The following is a 21,309-nucleotide window of genomic DNA, read 5'->3' on the forward strand; positions in this document are numbered from 1 at the left end:
GCGCTGCACAGACCGGTCGGTGTATGATATCAAAGTAGCCTACCGCGAGAGCGATAAGAGCAAACAGACACTTATGAATGCTTTTGAATCGCTCTTGCACGAGTTTAACATGAACAGAACAAACTGTTTCCCACACATAGTGCGGTGCGCCACAGAATCAACACCGGCCGCAACATATTGCGTTTCGTTATAAAAAATAAATAAAAAGTACGCTCGCTATTTAAAACACGTAGCGTATTCATTCAGCTGCATTTCCTTTCCTTGCTCTCCCTCCGTCTCTCTGTCACTCACGCGTCTCTCTCACAAGCGATTTTTTGTCTTGCCTTATTTGATCGGTAAATGATGTAGAATGTAGATGACTGCTGTGCATACGATAGGAACGAGCAGAGAGAGAGAAATCCCCGGTCGCGCGCGCGCGCGTCTTCAAACTGTCTGGCTCTCTCTCGCTCCCTCCCGCATATTAATCAAAATCAGTTGAGAATTGACACGATGGTAAAAGATCGGAAGACCGAAGTTTCACGTGGAGCATTCGGATATTTTTTTCCTGAATTACCGCTGGGTGTGAATTGTGCTAAAACAAATAAAAATTAAAATAAATAAAAATAAAACTTTATGATTATATTATTATTATTATTATTGAAGAATAATGATCTTTGGTCTTATGTATGTCATTGGTAATTCATTGTGTGTCACTGGTGTTACTGTCTTTTTTTTTTCTGTCACATGAAATAAAATATCACATGTGACATGATCATTTTACATCCATTTAATTCTGCATACACTCAAAAGTTAAGATTTAAACTAAGGATTGCATCATTAGGCTACTTGATTTTAACTGGTTTTCAAATATTTTCATCATTATAGCAAATACATGGTTGCACAAATGAACTAACATCATTCAACATACTTTTAACAAACATGATTAAAATAAATAAAACAATTTCCTTATTTGCTGAATTATTATTATTTTTCTGTACCTCTGACTACATGTGCTGAATTTTTTTTTTTGAAATAATATTTAATTAAAACCTTTAATATATTTCCAAGCTGTCATTTATGTGTATTCATAAAGTCAAAGGGTAATCTAATAATGTGGTTTAAATGTTAAACTTCCGACATTACTAAATGTCTCTATACGAGCTGGCATCTTGCCGACAACATCTCATTTTGAGTTTGACATATCGTGTGGTTCTATGTGATTTGGACAACTTCAAGTTACGCCCACTTCAAGTTACGCCCACTTCCTGTTACTCCCCTCTCTTGCAGTCCGCAGACAGACCCATCTCCAGAGTTTGGCGAGTTATTTTTTAGCAGTTTGCACTTATGACGCTCAGGTTGTATCATTTCTTTCCTAACATGCCGCGTTCCAGACGAAGTCGGAGCTGGGAATTTCATCGGTAATATGGAGAAATGTCACACTTCCGACCTGCGTTCCAATCAATCGCACGTCAAATTTGCATATTCACCACATGATGTCGCCATGAGACACCCCCTGCGTCCCAATGTGCATAGTATCCGCCCTATCTGCCCTAAATAGTATTGACAATTACTAATGTCACATACTGTTTAGGATGGATAGTATGCACATTGGGACGCCGACACCGAAAACATTTTGTGTTATTGTGCCAATTATGGCAAAAACAAAACAACAGAAAATGCTCGCTGTCGCTTTGAAAACAGCAGACGAAAAGCAAAAAATAAGGTAACATTATATATTGCACTATAAAGCTAATCATCTCAGAAATAGCCTTTAGGGTTCCCAGTGACTAAAACATAATATATATATAATACATATGTAATAATAACTAATTAAAAATTACGTATTTTATAGATAGGCCTACATTTATATTCACAGTGGAAATTGCCATGATATTAAAGGTCTATGTTAATTCATAACTTAGTAAAACATCCAGGTAATAAATTGTTCAAACAAACTCTTAATTAAATGACTGGACTACTGTGTTCCCAAGATTCATTGCAGTCATTGAACCCTAATGTTGTTTTTTATTGTCTGTCAATTTCCACCTACATTTCATAAGAAAAAGCAGTGGTATCATCAAAGGATAAACATAAATGTCCTGACATTATTGACACTCAACAAGAAATTATTAATTGTCTTTCACAGTCAAATGAATTGGAATGAATTTTTTGGTTTCTCAGAAAAGTCAGTGCAAAAAGAGAATGAAGTAGAGGCAGAGGAGATTGAAGAAGGCACAGCAGAGAAAGGGAAAGATTATGATCCAGGTGAGAAAGTGAACAGAGTTGGTTTGGATAATGTGTCTGGTCAGTTAACAAATACAAATGAAGTTAAAATTTCTGTAGTTACCAAACTCATATTTTTACGTGATTGTCACAGTACAGGGACAGAGAGAGCATGAAGAAGAGGAAGACATGAGTCAGGAGAGAGAGGACAGATTTGCAGAGAAAGGCATGTCAGATGAAGCACAGACATCAGCTGCACCTTTCAAACAGTTTGACTTAGGTGAAAAGGACACAAATCAGCCAAACTTGCACTATTATCCCCAGGAGAACTTTGGCTTGCAAAAAGATCATTCCAGCCAAACTGGTTTCAAACGTTTGCTTGGCTTGAGTACTCACAGAGGACAGATTCTGCCTATTGCTTTGCTTGCCGTGTCTTTGGTAAAAACTTAGTGGGTTCAAAAACTGGAAAAAGGCACTTAACATATTTCACAAACATGACTCAGTCACACAAGGATTGTATTGTCTCCTGGAAAAGTTACAAGGTGCATTACAGGGAAATGTTATACAGCAGATTGAAGAAGCAAATGCTGATGAAATTAGACAAAGAAGGGAGTATATGCAATGTGTTGTGGCTTTGACCTGCATGTTGGAAAGCAAGGGCTACCATTCAGGGATCATGATGAAACAGCAGAAAGTTATAATAAGGGCAACTTCTTGAAATGCATGGGGCTTTTGCAGCGGTTTGATCCTTTCTTGCAGCATTACACCGTTCTTTAGCCTGCTGGAAAGTCTGTAGCCTATTCATTCTTTTTGTTGCTCCCTGGTCAGCCACCACAAGTTTAAAGAAACAAAATTGGGATTGCAACCATGTGAACTGGTGCAGCTGTCCAACACAAGGTAGGCTTGCCAGCTTCACACAGTGAATGCTGTGTTTGACAATTTGCCTGCCATCATTGATTGTCTCTCTGCCATTGATTGCCATGAAAACAAAATCTGCAAATTCTCATTTGTGTATTTGTTGACTCTTTTCAAGGATCTCCTATCTGTAGTGGCAGGCTTGCATAAATACCAAAAAAAGACCATTGACCTTCCCCAAGCAGTGGCATACAAATAGGTTTTTAGGTATTTTATTATCTAAAATCAATATTTTAATTCATAAATATGTCCTCAATGGTGTACAAATACCTATGCCAATGATCTGACTTAACCTCGTAAACGAAGAATTTATTATCTTTATATACATGGGACGGGTAGGTCCACGGAGGCTTCCATGTAGTTCCGCTATCTTGAAAAACTATAATAGCAGAGAGGGACAAAAATTACTAGGCCAACGCGTTTCCACAACGCGTTTTCGTTCTGAGCCAGACAGTCACGTGACTGAAACCAGCAGAAACGGAAGAGCAGAGCAGAGCAGTGAGAGGCGCTTGTCACTGCCCCGGCAAGTTTAAAAGGCTGCACTGTACGGTTATTTATACACCGTTCATACATGCTGAATCACAGGATAAGGAGGATAAGGAGTCCTCGTCGTCGAAAAAGTCCAAAATAGACCGTAAAAGGAAAACGTTAATGTCGGGATAGTTTTTTTCAGGTGGAAAGAGCTAATGCAGGAGAAAGCTTTTAAAAGAGATGCTTAAGTTGCCTGCTTTCTTCTCGACAGGTAAGTCAATGTTACGGTCTTAATTACAAGCTTTTTTTTTCATTGCTTGGTTGTGTACTTTATTATATAGATAGCAGAACATTTATAGTTAAAAGTTAAACAGGCTCTTTGATTAATAGCAGCTGTATTGAGTAAAGTAGAGAAGGCCCTAAAAACAAGGTTGTAAGTTTTGTTTGTTCAAAACTGTAACATTCGTTTGTTCGTTGTGTTAAGTTGCAGTTTGTTTGAAATAACAAACCAGTTCACCCGAAGGAAAACTCGATGAAGTGCTATCCGATTGTTAAGTCTGACGTCACGCGTGACGTTTAGCCTTTTCCGGGTCCAAGCGCTCCTCTCGTCCAGAAATAACAATGGTGGGTGGAACCTGTAAATTTATTTACGATCACGTCCTTCTTAGTGAGGCACCCTTGGCGGTCAAAAAGGGTTTAAATTCCTTTAACACCAACAGAATGGTTAGTGTAGCTCATCACTCAGGTGGCATAATTAAGGGTAGAGTCCAGATTTACGAGGTTGAAGTGAGTTAGCTCGGGACACGGGACACAACACTGCGGCATTGTAAAAACACTCAATAATAACCAAAACACTAGCGAAAGCGGTAGGTAGGTAGAGAGGACCTGGACTTTGGACCCGGAAAGAGTATTATCGGAGAGTGGTTACGTCACGACTTAACAACCGAATAGAGCTGGTAAGTCCCGCCCATCCGTAAAACCCCATGTGGACCTCTAGGTTGAAAAATCGTCAATGCAAGTGAATGTGAGAAAATACTTATTTTCTTGTTCCGTTTGAATTGTGCCATGAATGTGAACATATGTTGTCTGTGAATTTTTTATATAATTTTTCATGTTACGAGTTTGACAGTATATTGTATGATTCTTTGGCTAGCAGTTGTGGAAAAGACATAACGATAAAGACTACATGTCGCCTATGTGACGTCACCCCATTACACATTTTCCCTCCACTTGTCAAATCACGGTGCTAATGCTGCGATAATCTATTCTATGGAGACAGATCGAGATGCCTGTGTGTTTTGTTCCCAAATGTCACCATTCAAACCGAATGGGCTGTTCTTTCTTCAGATTCCCGTCTGATGTAAAAAAAAAAAAAAAAGCAGCTAAGAGTAGTCCACAAAGTGCTCTCACACAAAGTCTAACCGTATCAAACTTCTACCCGCTAAATTGTAGCATTCTTCACATGAAAAATTATATAAAAAATTCACAGACAACATATGTTCACATTCATGGCAAAATTCAAACAGGACCAGAAAATTATTATTTTCTCACATTCACTTGCATTGACGATTTTTCAACCTAGAGGTCCCAGTGGGGTTAGCGGAAGGGGCGGGACTTACCAGCTCTAATAGAAGACATCCTGTCACAGCTTTTTGGTACATAACGGCTACCGTAGATGCAACACGCATTTAAAAAAAAACGAGGCGCTGTAGAGCACTATTCGTTTTGAATGCAAAATACAATTTCACCACTAGATGGGAGCAAAAAGATCACGATAGACTTTTGCTTTATTTGCCTTAACTTTCTTACGACTGTGTTTGAAGCTAGTGTTGTACAATCCTGTCGAATTTTGTCATTGGCTCTTTTATTGTTTTGGTTAACTCTCCATTGTTTGCGTTTCTGTCTTTGCTCCCGTTTTGAAAGTTGTGAGATTACTTTAAGCTTTCCTGTGTCTTTTCTTCTTTTGTATTTTTCCTTTTCTCTGTCAATGTACTGCTGATATTTTACAGGATCTTCCTTCAATTTTTTTCTATAATCTCTAGACCTTTCAGTTGATTTCTTGGGAGCCATTCTGGTTAAAAAATAAGAAAAAATAGTTTTAGGAAGTAAGGCATCTCACTTAAGTTTCATTGTAAAATCACACTATTATGCTTCTTTAACTTAATTTATGAACACATAATATGATATAGTGACACAGAACATGTCATTACAACCATCACTTGTCATTACCATCACAACAAGTTGTGTGTTGGTAATGACGTGTTGCGGTAATCAAATTTTTTTTTTTCAGGAAAAAATATGCTAGGTCATGGTTTTGCTAACATCACTCAACAGCTAGTACAAAAAGAACTTTAAATACACATAAATCATGTGAATATATATATATATATATATATATATATATATATATATATTTAACTAAATATTGCTGCTACAGCATTTATGGTAATGACGCTGAATAAGTCTACTCCATGATCAGAAGGAATTCATGATTAAATTACTTACTTTTTTCAGACATCAAATATCACTGTTCTTTCATGGCTGACATGTGCTCCCCTGCTAGTATTCATTTCCATGGTTACGGCATAAACAAGTCTTACCCTCAAAAATATTCTTATTGTAATCATAGACTGTCGCGGTAATGACAGTATTGTTGTGGACAATACTAAATTGTTAAAAATATTCACAAATTGCACAGATATGAACCCGAATTATGCATCAAGTGCCTTTTTAAGTTACTGTTTAAACATATATTGTGATTTTTTAATGAACTGATAACATTTTGGTGGTTCGATCCCCGGTTCCACCTGACCAAGTGTCGAGGTGTCTATGAGCAAGACACCTAACTGCTCCCGATGAGCTGGATGGCGCCTTGCATGGCTGACACCGCCGTCGGTGTATGAATGAGTGAGTGAATGGGTGAATCGTCTATCGTTCAAGTCTATCGTGATCTTTTTGCTATCCAAAAGAAGCTACAAATGGCACAGAAAAAAATGGACAAATACAAAAAGAGATGCACTATTTCTGGGTGGCTTTCACAACTAGACTCCCCAAAGCAAAAAACAAATGAAACTGCAACCAAAGGCTTCAAACATAGATGTGCCTCTGATGGATGCACAAGCAGGTTTTTCTAGGGTCACTGAAATCACAGACCAACTGAAAGGTTGTTGGTGTGCTGTGAAATATGACAGGGAGGTATATCCAGGAATAGTTCAAGATGTGGATGCAGAGAATTGCATTCTTGTTAAAACTTTGAGTCGTGTAGGCCATGAGGGATGATATTCTGTGGTATCAGCCGCATGATTTTCTGTGTCTTATCCCACCACCTCAGCCAGTGACGAAAAGGCACATGATGCTGCCAGTAGATGTCTGGGAGAAATTGTTCTCCCACTGATAAGAGATCTGTCAAGAGGGCGGTCCTTGGAGATATATAGTTCTGGATATTCATGTTAGGTCAACTAGTGTGCTCTCTCCCTCAACTTTTTTACGACCTCTTTTTCTGTCAGTGGGCCCTAATTTAAATTGCAGGAAAAGTGCAAAGTCTAAATTCTAAATAAAACCTAATTTTATAACAAGGACAATTCTTTATGAAATGAAATTAGCTTATTTTAATACCATGAGCAAGACCCTAAGCAAAATCATTGGGTCACCACAATACTCCCACATGACACACAATGGCATGGCTGGAGTTAATCTTCAGGACACTTTGCTCATTGAGTGACTACACTATGCCTGTCATTTAAACTAGGGCCCAGTATCTCTTTCTCTCCATATCCCATCCATCTCCCTTTATCCTCTCTAATTGACATTTTGAATGTTCAAATACATGTTTGAAAGCAAACGCATTTCATTATGCATTGTTAGTTTTAACCCAATGCAACTTTTATGAGTTTTCAACCCAAACATATAATATTTCACCTAATGGTAATAGTCATAGTTATGAAATGTTTATGAAGGATATTTTTATGCTGTTTTATCCCATTGTGACAATTGATTCTCTAGAAAATATTGTATGGTTTCTTCATGACTGAAATAAACATGTTCAAGTTGATGGTTGTGTCATATTTATATATATCTCCTCACATATGTCCATTTCTTTCAACAACACTCACCAGAAGTCATTATTTAAGCCTTTAAATTTGCTTTATGTATCAGTGCACTTTTCATTTATGTCATTACCAGAACAGTATGTCATTACCGCCACGTTGCTTAATTTACAGCAAACATACCTTTAAAACTGTTTTATGTTCAATCTTGAGGTGCTACATGAAAAGCCTAATGAAATACTCATCCACCTATTCAAAGAAAAAACATCTAAAATTTATTTTCCAGAAATTAAACAAAAGTGTGCTTTGATGAACACAGAAAAACACATTTTGATCGTAAGAACAAGAAAATATATGTAATTCGCTGAATGGAAACATTTTGTTTTTTATACGTATTGTTGAAGGTTAACAATGTTTGCAAGATAAATGAGTTTAAATGATCTCCTTGATACATTCTTTGCATTATGAGACTTTCTGATGTTGTGATGGGAATGACGTTTTGCAGTGCCAGTTGGCAAATAGATATAAAATACTCAAATTATATTTAAGCTCAGTCGTGGCCATTATTATATCTTTACATCAAAGCATGTAAACATTGTCTTGACATAATTCTAACAAAATTCAACCAAATTTCATTCATCAAAATGTAAGATGGCAAAATAGCCCCCAATTGAAGATTGAAGAATTGAAGAATCAATTATCAATTATAGATCGTGGGACCACCTGTCGTAAACTGTATAACCTGATCATGATTTCTGTTAAAATGTCAGTTCTATTTGTTTCCAATGATTGTAAACTCCCAAGAACTGCCATTGAATCAGAGCATATTATTACTTTATCAGGTCTAACTTCATAAACCCACTCTAGTGCCATTAGAATAGCTGTCATCTCAGCTGTATATACTGATGTACCATCTGTTATCCTTCCAGCCTTCCTCACCCCTCTGGAACAGGGGTCGGCAACCTTTTTGTCATAATGTGCCATTTTTAAGTTTCCGAGTTCATCACTGTGCCACAACACACACATAGCCTATATATATATACACACACACACACACACTCATATAAATACACAAACATTTTACATTTTCATAATGGCTTACAAATAGTACAGAAATTTAAATATTTCTCTTGAAATTTGTTTTAGATTTAGATAGACAATTTAATAGTATTTATAACTCCTCCTAACTTAATAAAATACACTTTTTTTACTTTGAGGAATTATTACATCAAAATGTAGATCTGTGTGCAGGTAGACTACTTTAGCTGAATGAAATACATACACTTCTCTCGCATTTGCTTGTGTGCCAGCGATTAACCCTCCACGTGCCAGTGTTGGCACGCATGCCTGCTGACGCCTGCTCTGGAACATAGAATGCAGTCCCTGTCCTTCCAGTCTCTATACTCTTCGAACCATCTGTATATATTTGAAGAAATTAGTAGTGTGAGTTTTTTACATACTCATTAACATATTTGTTTATACTAACAACTTCATCCATTTCCCTTCTATTCTTGTGTAATTTTATGCCAATTTCAGGTTAAGCTAGTATCTGTTGTCGCAAATGATTTTGAGTCTAGACAATCTTCATTAACCCACCCCTTTATTTTCCATGCAAAGCCTTTACCTGTTGCATTTAAAATTTCCCAGCAATCATTCAGGACTTCCCTTACAGGATGATTATCTCTTTGTCCCTGTAAATTTATCCAGTATGCCATAGCCAATTTTTGTCGTCTTATAAATAATGGCATTTCTGATGTTTCTACTTGCAATGCTGCAATGGGTGTGGTTTTAACTGCTTCTAAAATGATTCTTAATGCCTTAGCTTGCATGACATCTAGTTTCTTTAACAACGTTGACGATGCTGACTCATAAACAATGCATCCATAGTCTAATGTTGATCGCATGCCCTAAATGCCCTTTAATGACTGTTTGTCAGCACCCCAATCTTGTCCTGCTACTGCTCTCATTAAATTTAAAACTTTACCACATTTCTTTAATATATAATCTATATGGTCCTTCCAGATTAATTTGTCATCAGACCACAATCCTAGATACTTAAATGTTGTCACTTTCTCTAAAGAAGACCCATATAATTTTAGCATTTTATTCTCTTTAATTTTCTTCCTTGTAAATATCTGGTAACATGTTTTAGATATTGAGAATCTGAAACCCCATTCTAATGACCATTTTCCAACTACTTCTATAGCTTCTTGCATTTTATCCATATTAAAATATATATTCCTTCCTCTTTTCCACATTATTCCATCGTCTGCATATAAGCCAGTGTTAATTCCCGGAGCCACTTTTCCAAAAATATCGTTAATCATAATATTAAATAATATAGGACACTTCCCTGATATATATCATACTTCCCTGAGGCGTTCCATTTTCAACACTTAGAGTTTGAGATACTTCCCTACCCACTTGAACTTGAATTGTTCTGTCAAATAAAAAACTTAAAACCCAATTAAACATTCTTCCTTCTATTCCAATTCTCTTCATTTTAATAACTAATCCCTCTTTCCATAACATGTCATATGCCTTTTCCATATCAAAGTAAACTGCCACTAATCCCTCTTTGACTGATAGCTTTCTTCTTTACATCTGTTTCCAGCTTTACTAATGCATCTAATGTTGATCGGCCTTTCCTAAAACCATATTGATTAGGTGCCAACACTCCGTTACTCTCAAGTACATTTACAATTATTTTTTCCATCAGCTTACATAAATTTGATGTAAGTGCAATTGGCCTGTAATTCCCTGCTATTGATGCATCTTTAGCTATTGGAATTATTATTGCATGTTTCCATGACCTTGGCATTCTTCCTTCTACCCATATCTTATTATGTAAGTCCAATACTACTTTAAGAATTCTGTCATTTGCATATTTGAGCATAATATAACAAATTCCATCTTGTCCAGGCGCTGTTCGTTTTATCCTGTGTAATACCCTTTTAAAGGTACAATATGTAAGAATTTTGCATTAAAATATCCCAAAATCTCAAGGCCAGTGTTATATATTTTGTTAAGTTGATTACTTACAATATCCCAAATGTTTCCAACTATTTTTAAATCGTGAGAAAATTGCGATTTTAACCAAGGAAACGGGGCGTTAGAGCAGGGGGGAGCTGGGAGTCGCCAGTCAATTGCGTCATATCCGCGTCACCCTCGGTTTCCGCTCGTACTGCTTGGAGTCCTGGACAAATGCGAAAGTTGTAGTTGTAGCGTCTATCAAGCTACAAACTTTAGCTTGTTTCTTGCAGTCGTTATGGGACACAATTATTCTTTACCGATTGCAGCTGGTTCTGTCGACAAAGCATGCTTAATTTTATATTTTCCAAATGTAGCATTCGGTAATAGTTATGTTTATGTAAGGAAAGTATTATTGCTTTAGATTTGTGTTTAGTTTATTGACATTGTTTATCACGTCTGGTGTTTATGGCCATGTAAATAAACATAGCATGTGTTATACATAAAGATTAATCAGTATTTTGGCAAATGATGTGGGCATGTTCGAATGTACTTTTACAACAATTGTTTAGAACATGTAAAACTGCGCAGCGTTATCACAACAATGAATTCAACAAATACAGTAACATCTATGAAGTATTAAACCTTACTTTTCTTGCGGTTAATTCATTTTAATGAAATAAAAGTGTGATGAGGTTTAAGAGTCAGGAAGGAAGAAGACGCGTCGTCGTGACTGGGACTCGTACTTTATTAAAATAAAGCAAAACAAACAAAAGCCATCCACAACGCGCATTCACTGTGGCAACCGCGACGGCACAAAACAGTTCAAAAATGAGAGCTTGGATCCACCGGTTTTCTTCCTCTGCGTCCAATTTTCTCTCCAGTCTCTCTCTCGTTCCAGCGCGGCTTATAAGCGGTCTCTCCACGCCGATCACTGCAATAAGACACAGGTGCATTTGCACTTGACCTACTTGCTCGTCTCTTTTCTCTCCCATCACAGACCGCGCTGAACCACGCCCCCCTCGCCACAAAAAGCATGTCATTAAACGCAACATTTATAAAAATAGAACTTAGCCTCATCATCCATGAACATGATTTTTCGATTCCCGTCTGACTGATTTACATCCACGGTGGAGTTTAAAACGACAGTTCCCATCATTCCACGCTCCTTCACATCGTCATCAAGCTACGCCGTTGTTGTTGTTTGGAATGTAGCGCCCTCTAGCGGCAAAAATTCTTGCATATTGTACCTTAAGTTCCCATATTTCAAAGTCAGCATCTAATGCTCCTTTTCCATCAGGTCTTTTAATATACATGTCTTGATGTTGATTCAAAATTTCCTGTCTTTTCATTCTATAATTCTCATCGAGATTTTCTTTACTATGTGCTTTCTGAAAGGTTTTAACTAATAATTCTGCCTTATCCTTTTCTGTAATAGCTGTCCTTCCTTCTCCTAAGATTACTGGTTTTATATATTCCAATCATCTTCTTTCGGGAGCTCATTCAAACCCTGCGCGCGCGCATGGCATCTCCTCTGCACGCAATACAAGCCCTTCACCACTGTGAAAAGTCACCACTCACCACTGATGTATATGCATGTGCAGACTGTACGCGTACATATGTATACCAAAGGAATTAATGTACAATTTGTAATTTTATTTCATGTTTATTGTACTTCAGTTTTACAAAATAAGGATAAGAGAAATCACAGAAGTAAATTATTCTGGAAACTGCTTTGTGAAGTTGTCAACACTAGTTGTCTTCAGAGTGATGTTTTTCGTGAGTTACAAAAACATTTTTAGATGACTTACAACACATTTGTCACGTTAACATATCAATAATAATATCTAACTTCCTCTATATGTACTGTAAGAGAAACGGCTCAGAATCAGAGGAACATGGTACTTCTGTGAAGGGTCAGTGATGGTGAAGACAACCTGAAAAAACAAAACATACAATAATAAATAACACACAAACAATTGTTATTAGAAAGAGTGTAAAGCAGTGGTTTACAATCCTGGTCCCGGGGACCCACTGATCTGCATATTTTGTTTATCTCCATTATTTAACACACCTGATTCAGATCATCAGCTTTTTAGGAGAGAGCTCCATGAATGGAACTGAGTATGTCAGATAAGAGAAACACACAAAATGTGCAAAGCAGTGGTTCCCTTTCATAGGTTCACTCGACGCCATGTCAACTGCTGATGCTATGGGAACACCCCCAGGTGTTATGATTGTCTGAAGCCTGTATAGAGTCACTGCAATTTATTGGCTGTTGGTGCTTACACTGCCCCATGACGTTCGCCTCAAAATGTCATGTGTCACGTTCAAAATGTCATGTGTCAAGTGTCACGTTCGCCTCAAAATGTCATGCTCATGCCATCTCACTCAGATTTCACTATTTTCAGGAAGTGGTTTATGTGTTGCCCTTAAGGAAGATTTGTCTCGCATTCTCTTGCCATATTTTCGTGCAGTTTTTCCAACTCCTCTCAGTGAATGTGATGAGTTTTTGGAAAGTGTGTGGCTCTGTGTCCTCGGTTTAGTCCTGAAATGGATACACATCCATTTCACATGAGGTGCGTACAATGAGGCGGCAGTGGCTCAGTGGTTCATGTAGGTTGTCTACAAACCGAAAGGTTGGTGGTTCAATCCCCGGTTCCACCTGACCAAGTGTCGAGGTGTCCATGAGCAAGACACCTAACCCCAGCTGCTCCCGACGAGCTGGATGGCGCCTTGTATGGCTGACACTGCCGTCGGTGTATGAATGAGTGAGTGAATGGGTGAATGTGAGGCTCTGTAAAGCGCTTTGGTGGCCATAGGTCTGTGAAAGCGCTATATAAATGCAGTCCATTTACCATTTACCATGTTTGAGTGTTTAACATGCTCAAGCAGCGCTTAACTAATTGTCTGATTGTCGCCACTGTCATTAAAACGAAAAGTATTGCGCTCTAGACTAGCTTGGGGTGACAACGACAAGTTTGAGCATATGGAGGGAGAGCTGACAGGTTTTTTTCCCTCTGCACACTCTCTCCCCGGATCATGTGCATTCGTCAAAAGAGCGCTTTTAGAACCCAAGCATTTATTTCAATGATTTGCTGATTTGTGTCCTGAACCGGAAGGTCGTAATACTATCTCTTTTTATCTTTTCTCACTCCAACTCTGGAAGTCTTGGCCATTGCTGCCCTCTAAGCCGTGCAGGGTCACCTCCACTTTGGAGCAAGTTTTACATGGCTTCTGGTCAGGCAGGAGCAGCCCTACATACAATAGCAGTATTGCAGGTTTACTAGGCAGATGTCTTGACTTGGATGGGGTTTCAGGCTTGAATGCTGAGACAGTTTAGACAGGCTGATGACTTGGCGCTCCATGGCTGCATTAGTGCTGGCAGAATGTCACCTCTGGCTAAACCTGACTGACATCCGGGAGAAAAATAGGACCTTCCTTTTGAATGCTCCTCTGTCTCAGGAAGGCCTTAATGGAGATGCTGTCACTACAGCAATCGGCTCCTTTTCAGCAACTTATTCCTTGTAGGGCGCGGGAGTTTGAACAGCATATGATCACAATCAAGTTCTCAAGTTCCCATCGGCTTTGGTGCCACCTCGAAAGGATTGGGGCCCCAGGACTCACCCTGTGGTTCGCTCACGGCTAATGCCTCTCATTCTCAGGGCCCAGGTAGTAGCTCCTGATTGCTTGGCTCATTGACGGAGGCCAGGTCCCCCATTGATGGATTTCAGCAGAGTTTGGACGAGCCGCGGAAGCTGTGGCCTCCTGGGGCCTGTCCAGCCTGTTCCACTGCTCATTGCGTCTTGGACAAGTCTTGCTCAGACCTCCCCCTGTGAGCAGTACTCCGTGCTCTTTAGCCTTCGGAGCTCGAGAAAACGTTCTAGGGTCTTGTGCGCACGGTTACCCCATCCATTTTCGATGAGGCTCGTATGATTTGCTCATATTGGCCCAAATGCCGGAATCAGAAATGGTCATCTAGAAATGGTCCTCGACCATCTGAGGAGCCTCAGACTGAGGATAAACCTCCAGAAGAGTGTACTGTTGCTGAACCTTTGGTGGGTTCAGGTCTCTCTGCAGAGATAACTGATACCAGTTTGAACTCTAAGGCCCCCTCTACGAAGCAGCTGTATTCCTTTAAGTGGCAGCTTTTTGTGTCGTGGTGTACACAGAGCAGGTCGGACCCAGTTCACCTCGCTGTTGGTTTAGTTCTGGAGTTTCGGCTTAGGCCTTTCCGTCCTTCGAGGGATTTGTCAGTTGTCCTGCAAGGGTTGAAGGGTCCCCCTTTTGAGCCATTGCAGTCAACCTTGGATGAGCTTCTGACTCTTAAGATGGCATTGCTTTTGGCCTTCTCCTCTTTGAAGAGGATTGGGGATCTTCAGGCCTTGTCTGTTAGTCCTTCCTGTTTTTTGTATTTCACTCCAGGTTTATTAAAGGTGTGGTTGAGACCTAGGGCGGGGTATGTTCCCAAAGTTGCCTCGACCCCATTTCACTCACAGCTGTTGGACTTGCAATCCTTTTTCTTCCTCCTTTTGAGTCTGGGGAAGATGAGTGGCTGCATGGGCTTTGCCCAGTAAGGGCTTTAACCCTCTGGGGTCAATGAATGGGGTCTCGTTCTGTTGAATCTTTTCACATTGCAGTGAAATCGACTTAAACTACTCCGTCAGCAGTAGTTAGTGATCGATGCCTCTAGGTCTGTTAGTTCCTCCAGTATACAACGAGTATATTCCCATGGTTGTCGGTTGTCAGTATGTAATATTAAGTGTTATTTGATATTAATACAAGATGTTTCATGTACAGTTAGTACAGTTGGTACAGTTAGTACCGCTCCCTCTGTGACCAGCGCCCAAAGATAAATCTCACCCTCTCTGCGTGAAGTCTTGTGTTACTCAGAGCCCATCGCTCCCTCCACCTGTGATTTTCACATAATTTTGTAACAAAAACTCTAGTCTACAACTTCCAGTAGACCAGTACTCAAAATTCTTGTGAACAAATGATGACTATGTGTTATGGCCTTATTTCAGTGACTTAAAATTTTAGTTTTTTCAATGCATAAACGTTATTTTCACATTTTTTCTCAAAAAAATTATCTGCATGTAATTTACATACATATTGCTCACATATTATTGTAGCTTGTTTTGTGCTGAATACAATGAGACCTTACTTACTGATATATTTTTAAGCAACAAAAAAAACACACAAAAAAAAACACAAATGCCAGGGCTTGTGCCAGGGCAAAACCTCTCCAGGGCCCAACCTAGTCATATTTTTTAATGGTCGTGCATTATTCCCTCATTTTCCCCTGACACGGGAGAAATATGGATTTCAGTGTTGCAGTTCCTGCTCATAATGATGGACTTATAATGATATTCTAAGCAGGAAGTCCCATATCTTTGTAGAGGGGTTGAGACTACAAACACTCGTTCCTCATTTTTCCAGGGGGTGGGACCCACTCACGCTACAGACCTATTACAGATCAGTGGGTGGGACTTCACTTGCAGAAACTAAAAGCAATATCCGCCATCTTGTTTGGAAGCTAAGCTAACAGGCGCTGTGGAGCCAGATGTGAAGTTACGACAATGGCGGAAGGTACTCAGTATGAAATGGAAGAAGAGGATTTCGAAAGTCTGATGCTTGAATCAGATGTTCGTGGCTACCTCTGCGAGCCGCAATATAAGAGCAGCTGAGGCTGATTGAGGAACAGGAGGCGGCTGCTGCGGCTTCTACAGCTGAAGCAGAGGACCTGCCTGTCGTGGATGAGGAGCCTGGACTGGCTCGAGCTGGGGCGGACTGGTGGTGCCTGTGCTCTCACTGTGCGCCTACGGACACAGAGATGGAGTCCGTCTGCTGCAAAGAATTTCAACGATGCCAATTTCTCCTGGACGAAATCTCTGAATCAGATGAGGACACGGACGTTTGTGTTGTGAATTAGTGGGAGTGGCTTGCGGAGCTGTGCAACGTGGTGCATTGTGGGAGTTGTTGTCTTCCATACAAATGCGCCCTAAAGTTAATTTCTGTCTTTCCTCGGTTAAGAAGGCACCAAATTCTAAATGTATGTAACATTTCGACTACATATATGACCCACTTTCAATAAAGATTAATGTTCCCACGGGTGAAATGCTCCTTTAAGAGAGATGGTCCCCAGGACCAGCACTGAAAACCACTGGTGTAAGGTGTCTAAACATTAGCTAAAAATACAGCCCCCCGAAAAATTACTCCAGGTGATTGTTTGAAATAGTAAATTTAATTTTCTCATACCTCTACATATGGATAGAAGCACGTCTCCCCCAAGGCATCCCAGTACTTTCCAGTCTCAAAACGCAGTTTATACACACCAGCAATGAAGCTTTCTTTTTTAATCAACCCAGGACACCGGCCATCGTCATTAGTTATCCTATAATTAACACAGTATTCATTTTCATGACTTTGAGAACATTTTGGAATTATTTTACTTGGTTAGCCAAGACCTCTTCATACTCTTAAATCTGCATGCTATCAGTTTGGTTGATAGAAAACTGAAGAGATATCAGTCACTTGAATAATTTAACACTGCAATTTATGCATTTACCCTGTTGTGAGTAAGTTCCACACCGATGAGATGGGGTCTAGGAGATAGAGGATAATGGTCATGTTGGCTCCAGGAACTCCTTGGGCTATATTCAGCACATGAGTTGTGAGGGGGCTTGGCAGGGTAGCGGCCATGTTCATATACTGTGACAGAATGTGATATTTAATTAACGAACTAAACCAGCTGCTGTTAAACTATAAAGCATTTTTGAAAATGACAGATGATCTGTGGCTTAAAGGGATAGTTCACTTTGAAATTAAATGTTGGTATGTTTTAGCTTACCTCAAGGGCATCCAAGATGTAGGTGTCTTTTTTTCCGCAGTAGTTTCAATTTTTATATTTTTAGGTCAAACCGTTCTTGTCTGTCAGTCATATAATGCAGGTCGATGGTCACTTGTCTCAAAGAGCATGCACAGAGTCCAAATTAAAACAATTCCCCGTTGTCCAAATTAAACAATTCCACATCGTAAGTACACATTGATGGCCTAAGACACGAAACGAGCGGTTTGTGTGAGAAAACGAACAGTTTTTATATCGTTTTTACCTCTTGAACTCAGCCACGTCCAAGTGATCTGCGAAACCGTAGCCAAGGCGACATCTATTGTACAGTATATATCTATACCCGCCCGCGCTCTCAGATCACTTGGACGTGGCTGAGTTCAAGAGGTAAAAACGATATAAAAACTGTTCGTTTTCTCACACAAACCGCTCGTTTCGTGTCTTAGGCCATCAATGTGTACTTACGATGGGGAATTGTTTAATTTGGACGACGGGGAATTGTTTTAATTTGGACTCTGTGCATGCTCTTTGAGACAAGTGACCATCGACCTGCATTATATGACTGACAGACAAGAACGGTTTGACCTAAAAATATCAAAATTGAAACTACTGCGGAAAAAAAGACACCTACATCTTGGATGCCCTTGAGGTAAGCTAAAACATACCAAAATTTAATTTCAAAGTGAACTATCCCTTTAATGAATGGATTCCTGCTCAAACTTCCAAAATGTTTGTTAATGTACAGTGCATTTTTTTCTTGACATAACTAACATATACGTATATAAAAAACTGAGTTTGGATATTATCTGTGTTGTTCTCCTTCTGTATCATGACACTATCCCCCTTTTGAATTAATTAATTGATAAATTGATGTGTATGTGCTCTTTTTGTTGTTATTTCTCTGTTTAAAATAAGTCTGACTATTTAGAATTTATAATACTGTTTATATTACTCTCCTATTTTGTTAATCTCAATAAATAAATTGTAAAAAATATTCAGTTACAGTTTTTTTTTTTTTTTTTACTTTTACTTTAACAATTTTTTTTTATATTTAGGCAGATAAACAATAACAAGTGAGGTGCATACATCAATGAGGAACTTCCTTTTTCATAGAGAAATTATAGCAAGTTTGTATTTATACATCTTATTATACAGGATAGCAAGTGTTTTGTTAGTTTGTTCTAGTATGTGCTTGAGGAGAGCTTGTTACTGGCTACTTAAATCTTTTCAAAACTTTTTAGTAAGGCTAAATGATCTTCAAATATCATTCACAGGGTGCATACAAACAGATAGAAGGAATGTTTTATACTATAATTATTTATTATTACTAAATTTATAACTATACTATATATAATTATTTATAATTATTAAAATTGTATCAAACATATGACATTTTCCTGATGTCATTCACTGATCTACTATTCAGGTATATTAAATCATCTGTCATGCTGGACCATAAACACTGTGTCAGGTTCATAATATTTACCACAAATTTGCCACGACGGACAGTTTTTACTCACAGAGTTGACACACAATTACATTCCCTGTCAATTCAGAAGCAGTAGCTTCTTGTTTTGCAGAAGATTAATATTTTGTTATTCATAAATTACGCTACTATAAAATAAACACATATATGTATTCTGGTAAGATCCGGACATTAAAGCACTTCGATTAAAAACTGTAAAAAGCTGTTACATAAGAAATTCTTTCGTGAATGATTCTTTCTCATCAGGCAGTGGAATTACTGGATGATTAAGAGACAAAGAAATATTCTTACCTTATCTGTCAACACAATATGACCCCTGATATGTTGAAGTCTGTTCATCTGAAGTGTGTCTTGTGTTTTTGCACACCGTCTTGTTTAAAATGAATATACACTGCAGTGTGGAACAATGTATAGAGCAGAGACAGAAGCAGAGGGGGTGTAGTCTGATGAGATCAGCACAGTACTCAGCCCATGTAAGACTGTCTTGTGACAAGAAAGTTGAACCAATTAATTTGATACAGATTCCTCAACAGAGCACAAATGCTTGTTTTATTTCAGAGTTTGAGAGGTGGACTGTGTGCCTGCAGAAGTGTAAACATATAAGCCATTGACCTCTGGGTAATTTGCCTTGCATTGATAACTTGGTGCAAAGTGCTTTGAATGTTTCCAAAATTAACATTACTGTACAGAGCTTTATAAATGTATGTACATATTTTCAAATTTAAAAAGGCTTCTTATACACTAGTTGTAACATTTGAGTCAAATGATTTGCAAATATTCTTCAGACATGGGAAAAGGATGGCTATAGATGTGCAAAATAAAAGTTTATGTAGCAATATTTTTTTATTAATCTGTTCAGAGGTATTAACTTGTTTCCATTTCCTTACAGAATGTGTTTGTTTTTCTTCCCTGTCACTCAATATGGGTCAGGAATGTCCGATTCAAAGAAATTTGTACCGTCAGGTCAAAAAATGATCTAGCTTTGATTAAAATAAATAATGATTTAACAATAACAGATGGTGTTATCTGGGGATAATAGCAACTAATTCTTCTGGAAAATATTGAAACTATGGAAAACTGTAGTGGACTTCGTCTCACACCACAAAGAAATTCCCCAACACCACTGGCTTTGTTAATAATTAAAGACAGGACATGATTTAAAGGGATAGTTCACCCAAAAATGAAAATTAGCTCATGATTTACTCACCCTGAAGTCATCAGGTGTATAAGACATTCTACTTTCAGACGAACACAATCAGAGTTATATTAAAAGGTGTCCTGGCTCTTCCAAGCCTTATAATGGGAGTCAATGGGTATATATTTTTAAGTCCATCAAAGCCTATCAATTAATGATAAAAGGAAATCGTCTCCTCCTTTTCTGTTGATGTTCATGCTGCAAAATCTTCATACTTCCACAACAAGATCAACAGCTCCTCCAACACACGATTACTCTTCAAGACATTCAACTCTCTCCTCTGTCCACCTCCACCACCTCCCGCCTCCTCCTTAACTGCTGACGATTTTGCGACCTTCTTCACCAACAAAACAACAGCTATCAGCAGTCAGTTCTCAGCTCCACACACACAGGAACCCAGACCGACCCCTTCCACAGCCAATACCCCTCTGTCCTCCTTTTCTTCGCTAACCGAGGAAGAAGTATCTACACTTCTCCTCTCCAGTCACCCTACCACCTGCACGCTTGACCCCATCCCCTCACACCTTCTACAAGCCATCTCTCCCACACTTCTACCATCACTCACACACATCATCAACTCATCCCTCCACACTGGCACCTTCCCTACAGCATTCAAGCAGGCTCGGGTTACTCCACTGCTCAAAAAACCAACGCTAAACACATCATTGGTAGAGAATTACAGACCTATCTCTCTCCTACCATTCATTGCGAAGACACTTGAAAGAGCTGTCTTCAACCAACTAACATCCTTCTTGTCTCTAAACAACCAGCTGGATGTCAACCAATCTGGCTTCAAGAAAGGACATTCAACTGAGACTGCATTACTGTCAGTCACAGAAGCCCTACGGATCGCAAAAGCTGCTTCCAAATCTTCAGTCCTCATTCTCCTGGATCTGTCTGCTGCCTTCGACACGGTGAATCATCAGATCCTTCTGTCCACCCTCTCATCACTGGGCATCACAGGAACTTCACTCCACTGGTTTGAGTCCTATCTCACAGGTAGGTCCTTCAAGGTCGCATGGAGAGGCGAGATATCCAGAGCACATCAGCTGACCACAGGGGTTCCCCAGGGTTCAGTTCTTGGTCCCCTCCTCTTCTCCATCTACACCACATCACTGGGACACATCATACAGGCACACGGTTTTTCCTACCACTGCTATGCTGATGACACACAGCT

General features: G+C 39.0%; 1 protein-coding gene and 1 long non-coding RNA gene across 2 annotated transcripts in view; one reads left to right on the forward strand and one right to left on the reverse strand.

The window, feature by feature from the left end:
• LOC309508555 overlaps positions 1–21,309 on the forward strand; it is a 320,760-nt gene that overhangs the window by 11,205 nt on the left and 288,246 nt on the right. The gene's annotated exons all lie outside the window — the stretch shown is intronic.
• On the reverse strand, positions 12,248–20,122 carry uraha (urate (5-hydroxyiso-) hydrolase a). The gene is made up of 4 exons (XM_082183132.1): positions 19,229–20,122; positions 17,173–17,315; positions 16,863–16,998; positions 12,248–12,541 (listed from the first exon to the last, which is right to left on the reverse strand). The coding sequence occupies exons 1-4, from the start codon at positions 19,274–19,276 to the stop codon at positions 12,452–12,454; spliced, it is 417 nt and encodes a 138-aa protein (XP_082039258.1). The 5' UTR covers positions 19,277–20,122; the 3' UTR covers positions 12,248–12,451.

Source organism: Leuciscus leuciscus (assembly GCF_965113295.1).
Source record: "Leuciscus leuciscus genome assembly, chromosome: 10".
NCBI classification, from domain to species: Eukaryota; Metazoa; Chordata; class Actinopteri; order Cypriniformes; family Leuciscidae; genus Leuciscus; species Leuciscus leuciscus.

Coding starts and splice junctions, on each gene's coding strand:
- uraha (XM_082183132.1), bottom strand. CDS start 19,276: ATGAACAGACTTCAACATATCAGGGGTCATATTGTGTTGACAGATAAG. Junction 17,316..19,228: donor ATATTGTGTTGACAGATAAG/GTAAGAATATTT, acceptor ATTCTGTCACAG/TATATGAACATGGCCGCTAC. Junction 16,999..17,172: donor TGGAACTTACTCACAACAGG/GTAAATGCATAA, acceptor TGTTAATTATAG/GATAACTAATGACGATGGCC.